This window comes from Micropterus salmoides, unplaced genomic scaffold (assembly GCF_014851395.1).
Source record: "Micropterus salmoides isolate LMB-PRFRI ecotype aquatic unplaced genomic scaffold, ASM1485139v1 Ms_hic_scaffold_15, whole genome shotgun sequence".
Classification (NCBI taxonomy): Eukaryota; Metazoa; Chordata; class Actinopteri; order Centrarchiformes; family Centrarchidae; genus Micropterus; species Micropterus salmoides.
The window spans coordinates 27604656-27618893 of record NW_024040596.1 but is presented as its reverse complement, the minus strand read 5'-3'; the positions used below and the strand labels follow the sequence as shown (position 1 = coordinate 27618893).

The 14238-nt window shown below is 41.3% G+C and overlaps 1 protein-coding gene across 1 annotated transcript in view; it reads right to left on the bottom strand.

Annotated features, from left to right (window-relative positions):
* Positions 1–14238, bottom strand: part of vwa8 (von Willebrand factor A domain containing 8) — a 70536-nt gene that overhangs the window by 7238 nt on the left and 49060 nt on the right. The window contains exons 38-40 of the mRNA XM_038721375.1: positions 7761–7869; positions 6551–6707; positions 1705–1813 (exon numbers count right to left, since the gene is read on the bottom strand). Of these exons, the coding sequence (XP_038577303.1) occupies positions 1705–1813; positions 6551–6707; positions 7761–7869 (375 nt within the window). The remainder of the gene's footprint in view (positions 1–1704; positions 1814–6550; positions 6708–7760; positions 7870–14238) is intronic.

Below are 14238 nucleotides of genomic sequence, written 5' to 3'. Positions count from 1 at the left end.
ACCATTTAAACTCCCATTGGTCATCTCCTGATAACAGGTATGGACACCTCTACACTTCTCCCAAATACTGCCAAAGATAGGAGTAACTTCCCCAGTGAATTAAGTTGAAAACAGCTTTTATTTCCTAAGGTCTAAAACTAGCAGCAGAAATGTATTACTCAGTGATTATTTTGGCCAGTTAGGACTTCCTACTCGGAGACGCTTGATAAATAAGAGCCCAGGTGTTTATGTCTGGCAAGCCAGTCCATTGTTGAGCGATCAATAGAGAGGGGTTTCCCTTGTGGGGACTGAAGGGGATGAAACAATACACTATAAGTTTATTGACAACTTACAAGCTATGGTTAGGTGTGTGTGTGTGTGTGTGTGAGACTCCTTAAATCACTCTTCAGGTATGATAAAAATAACATGACTTCACAGCGTCACGCCTGCTGGGATTGGTATAATCTCCATCAGCTTTACAGCGGGAAAAACGCCCGGGGCTACAAGGACAAATACAAACAATAACCAACGTTCATGTTCAAAGCCAACGCTGGCACGGCTGCAAACACCTGGATGGGAAACACAAACACAGACAAAAACCCACCCACCACAACATATACAAATAGAGCTTCACACCTGGACAGCAGAATAATAGAGCACGGCTTAGTTTCGCTGCTCTGTAATCATTCTTACATGCAGCATGATTTTCCTCTCGTCACGTGGAAACACACACACAGACACACACGCGTACCAAAAACCCCTCTTGAATGCATCAACACACATTTCCCCTAAGGAGCTCAAACAATGGGAGGAAGTCTGAACCAAAATAATGAAATGGAGACAATATCACATGCTGGATTGTTAGCCAGCCACCCACCCACTCCCTAAACTTTTGCTTTTCATTCATTCAACCAATGAGGGTGTTCCTGTGGGACAGCGCCCCCTCCTTCCTGCCCCAACATCACATGTGGGTTTGCATGAGGTCAATCAATTGTCATCTACCAACTTTATGACCTCATGACTTTGTGACTGGCCAGGGTTAGTTGGACTGCAGTGCTTACTGTTTGACTGTAAAGTAAAAGTTTTTTTAAAAATCTAAATCCGACCTGAGCAGGCTGACCTGTCATTGCAAACAAATGTTTAACCCGGATACGCACACTGAAATTCCAATAAGGATATTTAATAGGAAGAATATACAAATGATGATGAACAACACATGTCGATGTTGCATTTGATGATGGCGTCTTGAAGTACCCTCGGTTGACTTTGAGTCAAAAAGTGTCTTGATAATATTATATTGTATTTTCAATTTACAAAATGAGAATTCCAAGCAAACTATAATTAATAACAAGCAAAATTAGTTGTTGATGAGTTTATGCTTTTCTTTTACTTGTGAATTTTCTTGATGTAATGCATAATGGTGCAATACAGTTCATTGCATTAAACATTCATTTAATTGTTTTAATTTGCCATATAATGATATATACTATCTTGACACTAAACTAAACTAATTGGGATTAGAAATTAATTTGTGCTCTCTACCAATGTAAAAGTAATGTCATAGTGATGCAGCTTTCAGACTTGTGGCACATTTTCAAATTTTTATTCTTTGGGACCAATTCTTCCGAAAGAAGAATTTAGACAATGCCTTAAATAGTAATACTGTGAGTAACATTACTGTCACTTGTCTAAACTAAGAGTGATGCCATGTGGAGTGAAGCTAACCTGTAAACTGTCCAGGATGATGCGTAGAGACTGAACTTGTCTGCTGACAGCGTTGGAGAAGCGCTCGTACGTGGCGGCGTCATACTCGCTCATATCAATCTCCTTCAACCTGAGATGGAAGGACAGAGAGAAACACAGAGGGAGAGGAGAGAAAGTGTAATAGCCATGGCTTAATTTGACACGTTTTCGGCACACCACCTATTGTATTCAAGCACACAGTATGTTGGATTTGTAGTTCTTCTTCTGACTTTTAGCTTCAAAGAGCTGTAAAGGCCTCTATTTTTATTATTGTACAAATCAGGTGACTGACAGGCAGTTAAATTAGGTTTCTTCTTACCTGCGTCCATGCAGGAACTCTGTGGCTCTCCATGATATGACTTGGGCAGGGAGCACACAAGATTTTGATGTCAATACAAATCAAGTGAAACGGGGCCAACTTGGTTTAAAATAATGCACAGTTGCATCTGTAGACATCTCTGGTCCACCATGAAATATAAACAATAGAAGGACCCGCTCTAAACCCCACATGATAACTTGAAATCTGACTGAGCAACCAAAAAGCACTGCAACAGGTTTGCGCATGTAATCTGCACCGAGCGACACATTTCAAAGAATTAGCTTTGACCTGATAAAATTTTAATATACATCTCAAGGCTGTGACATGGAAGAGGACACACTGTCGAGGTCGATGACAGGGTTCCATTAAAGATCTTCAGGAAACTCCACAAATCACTATATTTCAAGCCTATGATCTTACACAGGACATCCCATTCTCACACACCATCACTTTATACATTCTTATACATGATTTTATCAAAATAATTGCATTTTTCATTAAAAAAACAGGCAACTTTTGGGTGCAGCCTCCAACCTAATGCAGCAGAGCAGAATAACTACTGCATTTTTGGGGATAAATCTGAAGCTAATATAGACAACTATCTGTGTCTGTCCATGGGTTTTTCCAAAAGGTCAAGTAGATAAAGAAAAAAGAGTGAAAACAGAGCTCAGGACACCTGTGGACAAGCTGACACAGAGGTCAATGTTGTTAAATATGAAGCCTCTTTTTTTGTGTGCGTGCATGTGTGTGTTCTCTCCAAAACACACCTGTGAACATGACAAGACAGGTGGGCTGCCCCCCCCCCCCCAGCCGAGCTTATCTGTATAATCCCACAGTGCAGGTACTTTAGTATCGTTGACACACACAGACACAGAATCCTACCTGCACCATGTTTGCACAGACTGATGTGTGTGTGTGTTGGAGAGAGAGGTGAGGGAAATATTTGTCAGGTGTTTGAAGCTTTTGGTGACAACCAGACCATAACCACCAGAGAGATACAGAGCAGTGACTTCAAAACGCAGGTCGGGATTAAAGGACGGTAGAGAGGTTCTGACTTTATGTGTCAGCTTGCAACAAACCTGAGTGTGTAGAAGAGAGAGAGAGAGAGAGAGAGAGAGAGGCTGGTTGCATGAGAGCAGAGTCAGATGGATGAATTGTGTAGACTGCACAGGCATCAGCCATGCAATCCAAAAGCCCAAATACCCCCCCCCCCCCACACACACACATCAAAATAAACAACGTCATGTCTGCAATGGATGTCTGAATTAAGCTAAACCTGGAATGGAAAAACCTTAAATGAAGGAAAATAAACTGGCATAAACAACGAGTGAAGAGCCGCACAGTAAGTGCTTGAACACTATTTATAATGAAAAAAAAAAAGACTAGCAAAAGTGTTTAGTAAAAACACGACCTCATCACTCCATTTTAAGTGAATCTGAAAGGTTTAGGACAACAGGAGCGACAATAAACCTTCCACTTATATAATCGGATGACAGACTTTTAGCAGAATTGAATTACAGCTTAAATAGACCAACATATTAGAGTTTAGTAGCACATTTTGCTGGATATGGGTTTGCAGCTTTTGCTCCCTTGAAGATGTTTTAATTCTTAAAGAGCATTTAGTTTAGCTTTATTTTATATGTTGTTTTTAAAAAACTATTTAGCTTAAATATCAGTTCACTTCTGTAAATCACCTGCACTTGATGATCCCTTATTTTCAATTCATCATCTATACCCAGTTATCTTATGCTGTTATCACTGTCACCAATCTAACACATCGACACCTATGTGCAAGTTAGGGTTTGCAATTCACGTAACCCAGATGTATTTGGACAAAGTGAGGAAAATAGAGAAAATCCATGCAGACAAAGGAGGGCTGTCTCCTGCAGGCTGCAAACCTCATTTTGGTTTCTTCTTCCAGCAGAAAACATATAAACCTTTGAATGTGTAGAGACATAAATAACAGACAAACATCAGTTCAAACTGATCTTAAAAAAAAAGGTAAAAAACAAAAACTTGAAATGATAAGCCTTACTTGTAGTGCCCTGACCAGCCAAGCAAACATTCATGTGAACAACTCATTTGTAGTTACAGTAATTGGCCTTCAATCCCATGACACACAATGTACTGTTTCACACTCACATTATAGTGCGGTTATTTTCGACCTGCACACACAGACTCTCTGTCGGTTCCTCTGGATTCACATCATGTCATCCCACAAAACAGTATATAGCAGAGTGGCTTCCTCCTACACATTCCTAGGTACGCATGTAAGTGTGTGTGTGTGTGTGTGTGTGTGTGTGTGTGTGTGAGAGGATGCGTGAGAGAGCATGTGGTGGAGCAGACACTCTGGCCAGTGGCTGCGGTTATTTCCCTCAAATTCCTAAACCTCGACTTAAACAGGAGAGGCAAAGAGAGTGAGTGACAAATACAGAGAGAGAGTCTGTTTTGGTTCAAGGTGGAAACAGCACACAACAACCCACAAAAACAAGGACTTAGGTCGACACTCCCTGCGACTATACACACTGTACCAACAGTAACTTTCCATCAACAAGTCCTGCCTCTCCCAAGCCACAGATAATGAAGGTTTTCTGTTCAAATATTTTGTTCTGATTTGATTTTGCAAATTATGATGCATTTAGTTAGAGAAACAGAATGACTGAACAAGAATGGTTCCGTTTTAACAGCAGCTTTGCACTGGTTCTGTCAAATATCTGTCCATCACTACCTACTCCAATTGCGGTCTTGCTATTTGTTTGTGTATTAAAATATTTCCATGAGCATTTCTGTATTGTAATAAAAATATGAAATATGGTTACCACTAAACAGAAACAACTTAATAATAGCTCAACAATCAATTCTTTCCATTTTTTTGTGGGCATGCTCCTTTACAGATGAAGGAAACTCACCTTATTGCCATTTATTTGTTTTTGTATTTTATTAAACATAGAGAGCAATTTAGAGTTTCTAAAATCCAGGAGATTTTCTTCACACATTGGTAGACAAACTTGATCCCTGGAACATTTATATTATGTACACTACATAAAAAACCTCACTATGGAACTAGAATAAAATAAGGAAAGAAGCAACAAGTACGACTTTGCTCCTGAAGAAGTGTGTTTTTACCTCATGTTGCTGCCTTTCAGCCAATAAATTGCAGCCGGCAAGCACATGACCACTAGTTGAACATCTTTTGTGTCTTGAAGTTAGTGGGTTTGGGGTATGCAGGTTACATTAAAAAGACAACTCCACCTAAAATCTAAGTTTGCTTAGCTGTCAAACACAGTGAGCAAACATCTGATCTGTTAATGTTGACTTACTGTGAAACCTTTTTAAGTCATTCATTCATTTTTGACCTTGGGTATGAACCCAGAAAATATGGAAAAGTTGGCAGGTAAAGTGACACACATATCCAGAGTTTGTGTGTACTTGATCACATAGGCATACCTAAGCCTGTTTTTGCTTGTGTGTGTGTGTGTGTGTGTCAGGTGCTCAAGGGTTTACGAAAGGATTATAGTTTGATTGATGATTAACCTAAAGCTAAGTAAACAAAGGATTGTGTGCACACATCGGTGAATAAGAAGGTATGGAAAAAGCCTCACAAGGTTGACCTGATATGAGAAAAATTAAATAAAGCAGCCCTCCCTGTAGGTATTTCTGTGGTGTGTGCTCACCTGCCGTGTTATAGAACAGTCAGGTACAGTGACATCGACTTGGAAGCAGGGTCTCAGCATGTAGCTACAAGATTTTCTCTGGGCTTAGTGAGACAGGGGGAGGACAGGGAGGGAGGCAATGAGGGGAAGAGGGAAAGGTTGTCAATGTAGAAAATTAGAAAAGCAAGTGAAATGACCACAAATAAGAGGAGAAGAGACAAAAAATGAGAAGAGAGGGGAGAATCAGAGAGGCTGTCCTCTTGGTGTGAAAGAAGCCAGTGTATGAGAAGGGCCATGCAGGAAAGGGGGAGGACGAGGGGGATGGGGGAGAAAAGAAAGTTAAGAGAACGAGAGTGTTTGAAGCAAAAGAGAACAGAGACAGCCTTCATGGTTGAGCTGGTGAAAGGGGTGCCCTCTCAAGCCTGCGCTCTGAAGCAAATGTGTGTAAATGTAGCGCACACACACACACACACTGCCCATAGTGATCTACCATTGCGTTCATGCATCCAGCCGGGGCACTGCCGCCTGTGGTTGTTTGTTGCCCAGGGTGGTGCACCATACCTGGGACGGCTCACTGACCAAGAAACCCTGCAGATGGCCAAAACAAAAAGGCCCACACACACATAGACACACCTGTTCTACATTACACACATCACACACTTCAGTTCTGGGTAATTTCCAAGGTGGAAAAAGACAGTCAATCCAAAACATCTGTACACTTCCACATAGATTCCCACCTGTGGAGCAAACTCAGTTTGGATATGGGTTATTAGTTAGGATGTACCATGCTTTCCTATACTGAGCAGACCTTTTTTAGCATGTGATCACTATATTTTTTGTACTTAAAGGAACGTACCTTTCTTTGAAGGCCTTTTCTCCCATTTCACGGGCTGCTTTGCGGACCTCTTCTGGAACTGCATCTTTCTCAGCCTGGGAAACCTGGTAGACCTTGTGTCCTGCATCCAGACGATAGGGGCCCCCTTTGCCACCCAGCCCTGCCGTGTCTCTGCCACCTGCAATGAACCATCTTATGAATGAACCATTCACAGCTGTCGGAGGCCCTTTAGATGATTAATCGCTGATTTGAAACCATACATTTTAACCAGAGTTTCTATTAACTCAGTAAAATATCGGCCTTCATTTTACTGTAAACATAGCACAATGACATATTGATCAGTGCTTTCCTGTTTATATTTTTAACCCTAACACTATTTCACCACTGTGCTTACCCTTCTTCACATTCACATAGTCACATGAAGTTTATCTGATTCTGGCAGCTGCTTAGTATACATAGTTTTTACTACCATTCTCTAGGCCCTTAAGCAGTTGAGCAGGGGGAGATTTCCCCATCCACACTACTTCATTTGCGTTTTAAATCTGAGACCTTTTGCTACGTTTGCACCTCCCATCCAGACTTAAACGGCAAAAACGAAAACCTAAGACCTAAGAGAAGTTTGGAAACGGTGCCAACCCCGTTCTTCGTTTTGAAACTCCGGAGGGCGTTTTGGTGAAGACGGGCCAAAACGGAGGACTTTAGAGACGATGACGCAGATGCACAGCTTGGCTCTCTGATTGGGTCTTATAAGTCATGCAAAGCAGAAACACGGTGCTACTGACAGAGTTTTTGATTTGGTATTTTTATTAAAATATTCTGTACCGTGCAAATAACACCACAAAAACATTCTGGTCTGATTATTTGTCTGCATTTCTTTATTCTTGCGCCAAATCTTCTGTAACTACGGAAAAGACCATCTGCTTCATGTTTACACCGGCATGCACACGCCCAGTGTACCTGAACGGGCACTAGCTGTGTGTTTTCAGTCGTTTTAATGTAGACGCAGATCAATTCTAAAACGCTGGTGTGGACGAAGATCGTATTCGTTTTAATTCTCCGTTTGTTAACTAACACGGAGTAGTGTGGACGGAGCCTAAGCAGTCGCAGAGGAGAGAGCACACCACTGTCTCATTTATACACCTTCTTACATGCCATCAATCATAGTAATATGTATGTATGTCATCACGGATTTCACTCAATATTTGGTGCATGTTGCTGAAATACTTGTTACCTGTGCCTCCTGCCCACTGGTTTCCCCCAACATGAGGACTGTTGTTGGGGTCGATCTTGCCATGTTTTGGGGCAGAGACATCCAGGCCTCTGTCCCTCTGGATGGTAATCTGAAAGGAGAGGAGCAAGATGTGCCACATGGGTCAGTTTTTAAACATGCAGAAAACATGTTAAGTACAGACTCACTTACATTGGTGCAGCTGCTAACCTCTGATGAGCTTCAAAACAGGCTAAAGTAGCTTAAAAGGCTTAAAGCCTCAGTTAAAAGAAAATATTTTATATGTTTTTTCTACACATCACTACTTGTATCTTGCCATGTCTATAGTCTGGTTTTCCAGGAACAATATCCTGGTTATTCTGGATAATCCACTGACTTACTGTGTGAACAGGAACAGGCACTAACTGTAGCTCCGACTTATTTTAAAAGTAAAATACTAACAGACCTCTGCACTCTCATCCCATCAAGAGGAACAATAACTGAAACAACAAGTTGTTATGAACAACTACAGTAACTGTAGTTGTTCAATAAGTCCTGTTCATATGAAAGACTGTCAGTATTTACCTTTTTAGATGCTGCTGGCACATTTAGCTGACCTGTTATTGAATAACATTCCAAACCACTCAGGGAATCCAGTTGCATCAGAAAAACTGCGGTGTTTAGACAATAATACTCCCTGGGAAAAGCTTCATTGAAAACACATTGGGTCACAACTGTAGAAGTAATCACTCTTTGCCACATAGAGATACATAAGATTGTATTTTTAAGCTCACAGAACTTCTCTTGAGACCTCCTCTTTGTGTTAACCTCCTGATGTATTGAATTAGCATGTGAATCATCCATCAAAACACCCAAACACTCAGCTACCTACCACACAGCACTAAGAGAATGGGCTTTCTATCTCTAAGGTCTGAGGTTTCGGCAGGATGGACAGAAAAGGCTCTGTATTTCTCTGCAGGAGAGCAAAGGGGAGGGTAGAGGGGTAAAGGCATTGGATTTTTAGGTCCATCTCGATGGCACCATCAGTGCCAAAATCAGCATGCCGGCTCTCACACTGAGGCAGGGCGGCCAGCCAGAGTCTGGTACGCATGAAGGAGGGAGAGAGGTTCAGTGGGAGAGTAAGTGTATTCCCTGTTGTTCAGCTGCATATTTACATACTGCAGGAATTTGAATGGTATCGGTGGGGGATGAATTTTTCTTGTTATTTGTGGATTGTAGCTGCGTGTGCACAAGTTATTGTCTTTGCTGTTTTTGTTTTTGCCTGGTTTGTCATAGTCTGAGCGGTTGAACTCTTATCTAGTAGGTACAGCAGTCCAGCTGAGAAGGGCCCCTCCTCTCTTACTGTTCACACCTCAAACTGACACACACGGCGGAACCCAGAGCTCAGGCTCTTTTCTCACTTCTACATGAAGCTGCCGTATCAGCAGAGCTCTCTATATTTAGCACAGATTAGAAGGGTCAGTCTGATATAAACCATGTCAGATTACGAGAACAAGATAATACTCATTGTGGGAACCAGCTCATATACTCAACCCACTCATGATTCTTCAAATGGAAACAATTCACTTTATTGCTCAAACACATTCAGGGTAATTTACGAGTTTATGAAGACTGTGCCTCTCAACATTTATCCAAATACTATCCACCTAGTGTTCTTGCGGTTTTCCATCGCTGCCTGCACACCTGAAGCAGCTGTTGGTTTTAAATGCTGTGCATTGGGCCACCTCTTTAATAGCTGAATTTGCTTTTCCACACACATTTTACCAGCAGGTCTAGACACTCAAACTCTCCCAACAAAGAGTAGTCCTCTTTAACCTCTCTAGTGGATCAACTACACAACAAGGACTACTTCAGAAAATAGCAATACTGATAATAATATTGGGTTTTGACTAAATAAAAACATTTTTGGCAATAATCCTTAATATTTGGTTGTTAATGGAGAATTTATAGCAGAGCTTATTGTACTGAATTGCATCACAGTTCATAGGTATACCGTTTAAAGTGGATCTGAGTATACCATAAAGTCACAAGAGTAGAAATTTAAAATAAGAATTATATTTACATTTACATATATTTAGATAATTTAGAAACATGCTGACATTACAGTATCTGTCAACCAGAGAGCACAAGCATTTCAATTTTTCAACTGTTAACAATTCCACTAGGTTTATAACTATGGTCACAATTGTTCCATAAACAAATTAAAGGATCCTTCTGGAAAAAAAGAATCTCTTATGTGTTAAAATAAAAAGAATCGGTAATATAAATCACATAAATTCTGTGATTGGTATCGAAAACACAGTGTCAGTAAGAACAATACAGCCAGTAGAAGATATCTCATATGCAGACACACCATGATCACACCATCTAAACCACAGCTGTGTTGGCTGTTGAAATTACAGATCTACATAAGGCCATTCCTTGCATGACAATGACAATAGAGACATGGAGGAGGGGCTTTTTTAGCAATCAGCAGGGTCTCACACACATGGGCAATTTAAAATTACAAACATCCACACTGTCCCATGCAGCTGCAAACCAACACAGCATATGTGTATCAATGGAGCTTTCCATTATTCTAGTGTAAGTGAAGAGCCACAGGAAGTGTGTGTGTGTGTGTAGGTGTGTGTGCTAACAGATGATCCAGGGTTGACCTCAGTAACCGGAGAGAGCTTGGCATCATAGCCCTGCGGCGAGGTAAAGGTTCAGAGGTTTGAGCCACTCGTGTCACCGCAGCTCACCTCCACCATGCGACCGCTCTCTGGTTACACAGTGATGCATATGTGTATGTGTGCGTCATACACCGCATACAGCAGAGAAACAGCGACAGAACATGAGCTTTGCTGCACACATGCCTGTACCCGGTTGGGAAACGGGGGTGCACACCTGATGCACGGGAATGTGGCTTCAAAGGCTTAGCTGTACTAGCTAGACATATCATTCTCACTGACTGTTTATTAATGTGATTACGATCACCACGACCACGCTCACTCTTTCCCCCCTGCCAACACACCACCGCTTCCATCAGGCTGGTGTTTGTGTATCTGCTGGGCCCTGATGCTCATTTTAAGAGTCTTGGAAATCTGTCCATCAGAGAGGAGGATATAGGGATTCCAGTTTCTTGAACACAGGCTTTTTTCAGTAATCCACCCTTGTCATCACACTGTATATAGATAAATCTCTCTCGCTGGTGACAACATAACTCGTGAATGTGTCTTCATGCTGGCAATCGACTCTAGTCTCTATTCAGTCACAGCCAGTAAAGGGGTGACTAATGCTCTGCTTTTGGTTTTAGAAAAATGTTGAGTGACGCTTTACAGTGTGTCCATTTTGGCCTGAGTGACTTTTGGAGCTGCCACACTCGGTTCAGATTCCAACTCTGGTTGTGAAAGAGCCAATAAAACAGAAATCCTGGTTATAGGTCCCTGACATCTCTCAATCAATCAAATTCTGCCCTCTTCTGGCGACCTGCTACAACACGTGAAGCCTGTTGCAAGAAATCTTGGCGTGTTATTCGATAGGAAGTTATGCTTTGAGCATCATGTTTCTAAACTTGTCCAGTCCAGCTTTTGCCGCCTTAGAAATATCGCAAAAATAAGGCCTATTTTAAATGTTACAGATGCAGAAACTGTTATACACGCATTTATCTCCTCACGCATTGATTATTGCAACAGCCTCTTCACTTGTCTTAATCAAAAAACCCTAAATAGGTTACAGACTGTACAGAACTCAGCTGCTCTGCTCCTAACTAGGACAAGAAAATATGATCATATCACCCCTGTTTTAGCATCATTGCACCCTGTTTGTTTTAGGATTGATTTTAAGATTTTACTAATTACTTTTAAGGCTATTCATGGCTTGGCTCCTGATTATATTTTAGATATTTTAACTCCTTATGAGCCTTCCCGTGGTCTAAGATCTTCTGGCAAGGGCCTCTTGTCTATTCCTGGAGCCAGACTAAGAACAAAAGGTGACAGAGCATTTGCTGTCAGGGCCCCGAGGCTCTGGAACGACTTGCCTGAGGATTTCAGGCTGGCAGGGTCGGCTTCTTCCTTCAAATCTCTTTTAAAAATTTACTTTTACCGGAAAGCATATCCAGATTTTATCTGAGCTGCCACTCGTTTTACTATTCCTGCCCTATTGTTCTTATCATTTAGTTTCCTTGTCTCATCTTCCTTATGTCCTACTGAACATATTTGTTATACTCTATTGTGATCCTTGTTCTTATATTCTGTATTTTATCCCCCTGTATCTTTTACCCACGTGGTTATTTGTTTTTGCATTTTATGTGTCATTTGTTGTGAAGCACTTTGTACTATGCTATATAAATAAAGCTTATTATATATTATTATTATTTGGGCAATGCAGCTGGAGGTGTGTGTGTGTGTGTGTGTGTGTGTGTGTGAGACATTACCATGTCCCGATAGGGTACCTAACAGCAGGACCATCAGTTTCACTAGCTACCCTAGCTACTATCAGATAGGAGAAAACTCTAGTTTTTTTATCTGATGTAATCACCTAGCTTCTGATTTTCCTGCTCCAAACAAATGCCAAGATTATGAAGTGCGGTGAACTCATCTTTAGGCTGTAAAACAACCCTTCAGAAGTTAATAGGTATCCGTGCTTTTCACAGTTGTGAAGCATAAGAAAACATACAATGATATAATTGTTGCTATGATGCTGTTACCATGGGTCCTAGGGGTAAGCAGTAAGTTAAATATGGCACCTTAACCCTGAGACAGAGAAACAGAAAGTGAGTCAAGGGGAGTGTGGGACGGGCGACGCAGTGGAGAAAATTTTACATTTTTATGACTGTGGGAATAAATGTCTCTACCCCATCCTCCTCACTCAGTGAGTTTTTTCCCACTATTTTTCTTTTCTTCACCCAGCGTCTCTCTCCCCATCTCTCATCTGCGGTCCACGCCTTGTCTTGTAGGATTAATAGCCCCATAAATTTCTGATTCTCCCTTTAGACGTCTAAAAACAAAGAGTGATGGCATCTGTGTGTGTGTGTGTGTGTGTGTGTGTGTGTGTCAGGGGGAGGGGGGGGGGCAAGCCACACATGTGCATGAGCCCAATTTTGAGTGCTTTTGCGGAAATAAGTGTTTGCCCCTGTGTGAACTTGGGTCCATGCTAGTGTGTGTGTGTATGTGAGGATGGTATCAATGCACGCCTGTACATGAATGCCTGAACCTGTGCAAGTATATCTAGAGCATGAACATGTGAGTGATTTCATACCTGATTATGAAATATTCTTTATTAAGAATCCTGTCTGTGCATGCACGTGTGTCAGAACTAAAAGTATGTCATTTGTTATTGAATTTTGGTATAAAGTGCCTGATGTGGTAACCAGCCTTGCCATAACATGTTATTTGTACTAATATGTTATTTGCATATTTCAAGGTTACTGTGAACTACAACTGTCTGCAGATTGTGACACAGGTTTCAGACTAAACTTTGAAGGAGCAAACAGTGTATATGTGCATATGACTGTGACTAATAAGCTAGCTTCAGAAGAGTAAGAGCAGGGAGGCATAAAATGTGTCAGGCAGCCAACCAGTACAGTAGAGGGGGAAAAACACCCAGACATTGACATAAAGGTGTAAAAACAACCATATTGTACTATTAAGTGTCAGGTTGAGTGACTGGATATGTTAGAGTGAACTGCTATGAACGTGATTATATTATACTAGATACCTGCAGACACCTACTTGGCACCAGAAGCACCAGTTAAACAAAAGACATGTGTTGTGTGTGCAGAGAGACGATGACTGATGTGTCCTGTGTGTATATTGGTGATGTCAACAGTGCTGTAATGGAGCAATGTCAGACTGAGGCTGAAGACAAATGAGAGGAGCTCCCACCTGCATGCACACTTGCTTACACACACACACACACACTCCAACAATTGGGTGTCCAGAAATACATGTGTGCATGGAGAGAGAGTATTATGAAGGCAAGGAGCTGTCACATCTTTCGCCTATTGGGACAAAAGAGCATCTTTGCTAATGAAACATGTTACTAAAAAAGAGGTGAGCATGAAGATTTCTTTTATTTCCTGCTTTTTAATTTCATACTTTTTTGTAACCTTCACTGAGAGGAAACCACTCTTTTGCAGGAAGATCACATTCATTCACTGAGCAGCTCTATAGGAGCAGTTGGGGTTAAGGGCCTTGCTCAAGGGGACCTCAGTGGTGGTAAATTTCACTTTACACACCCAGATTTATCCTGATTGAACTGCCAACTTCCCGGTCACAAGCTTGCTTCTCTAACCTTTAGGCCACCACTGCCCACTTGCTCAAAAGCCCGATTGTTACACTCTTTAAGAAAGTCATAAAAACAAGGTATTTGGCAAGTAATGCATATGTGCCATATGCAAACAGGTAAGCTGGTGTAGAGGTGAGGTGTGTAAAAAGTTTTGTAAAGTAGCATATCTCTGAGCAGATATACAGAGAGCCCTTTTTGCAAGTATGTTTATATA